Source organism: Lipotes vexillifer, unplaced genomic scaffold (assembly GCF_000442215.2).
Source record: "Lipotes vexillifer unplaced genomic scaffold, Lipotes_vexillifer_v1.1 scaffold738, whole genome shotgun sequence".
Lineage (NCBI taxonomy): Eukaryota > Metazoa > Chordata > Mammalia > Artiodactyla > Lipotidae > Lipotes > Lipotes vexillifer.
The window spans coordinates 1,655,320-1,655,908 of NW_006769699.1; the positions used below are offsets into that span (position 1 = coordinate 1,655,320).

Genomic DNA, 589 nt, shown 5'->3' on the forward strand with positions numbered 1-589 from the left:
GCGGTTCAGGAATTGATCAGACCCCAGCGTAACTTGGAGCTCACCGAATTCTCTTCCTTGATTTAATCTGATATGTGACCTTCTTTTTAGATAACAAAGCTATCTGAAGAATATTTCATTCTGCAGAAAAAACTGAATGAAATGATTTTGTCACAGCAACTGAAGCCTCTTTATCTGGGTGTCTATCCTTATAAGCCAATTACTAGACGAGTTTCTTCTCAGCAGTGCATCTCAGGTAAAGATGGGTAGAGTTGGAACTTCCCGAAGGGACAGGCAAAGCCAGATACTTTGTTTATTAGTTGCCCACCTTTATTCTATAGCAGATTTGAGGTGACAATGTTCTAACTGTCTTGGCAAGAGCCTTCATTTTATTTCATTTCTTATAAGTAGATACACACTTTTCCAGAATGTTCCACATACCCCCTACCTTTTTTGATTTCATTCTCCTCTTCTATTCTTTTTTTTTTTGCGGTACGCGGGCCTCTCACTGTTGTGGCCTCTCCCATTGCGGAGCACAGGCTCCGGACGCGCAGGCTCAGCGGCCGGGGCTCGCGGGCCCAGCCGCTCCGCGGCATGTGGGATCTTCCCG

General features: G+C 45.2%; 1 protein-coding gene across 1 annotated transcript in view; it reads left to right on the forward strand.

The window, feature by feature from the left end:
* MYO3A (myosin IIIA) overlaps positions 1-589 on the forward strand; it is a 176,002-nt gene that overhangs the window by 139,940 nt on the left and 35,473 nt on the right. The window contains exon 29 of the mRNA XM_007445869.1: positions 91-235. Coding sequence (XP_007445931.1) covers positions 91-235 — 145 coding nt within the window. The remainder of the gene's footprint in view (positions 1-90; positions 236-589) is intronic.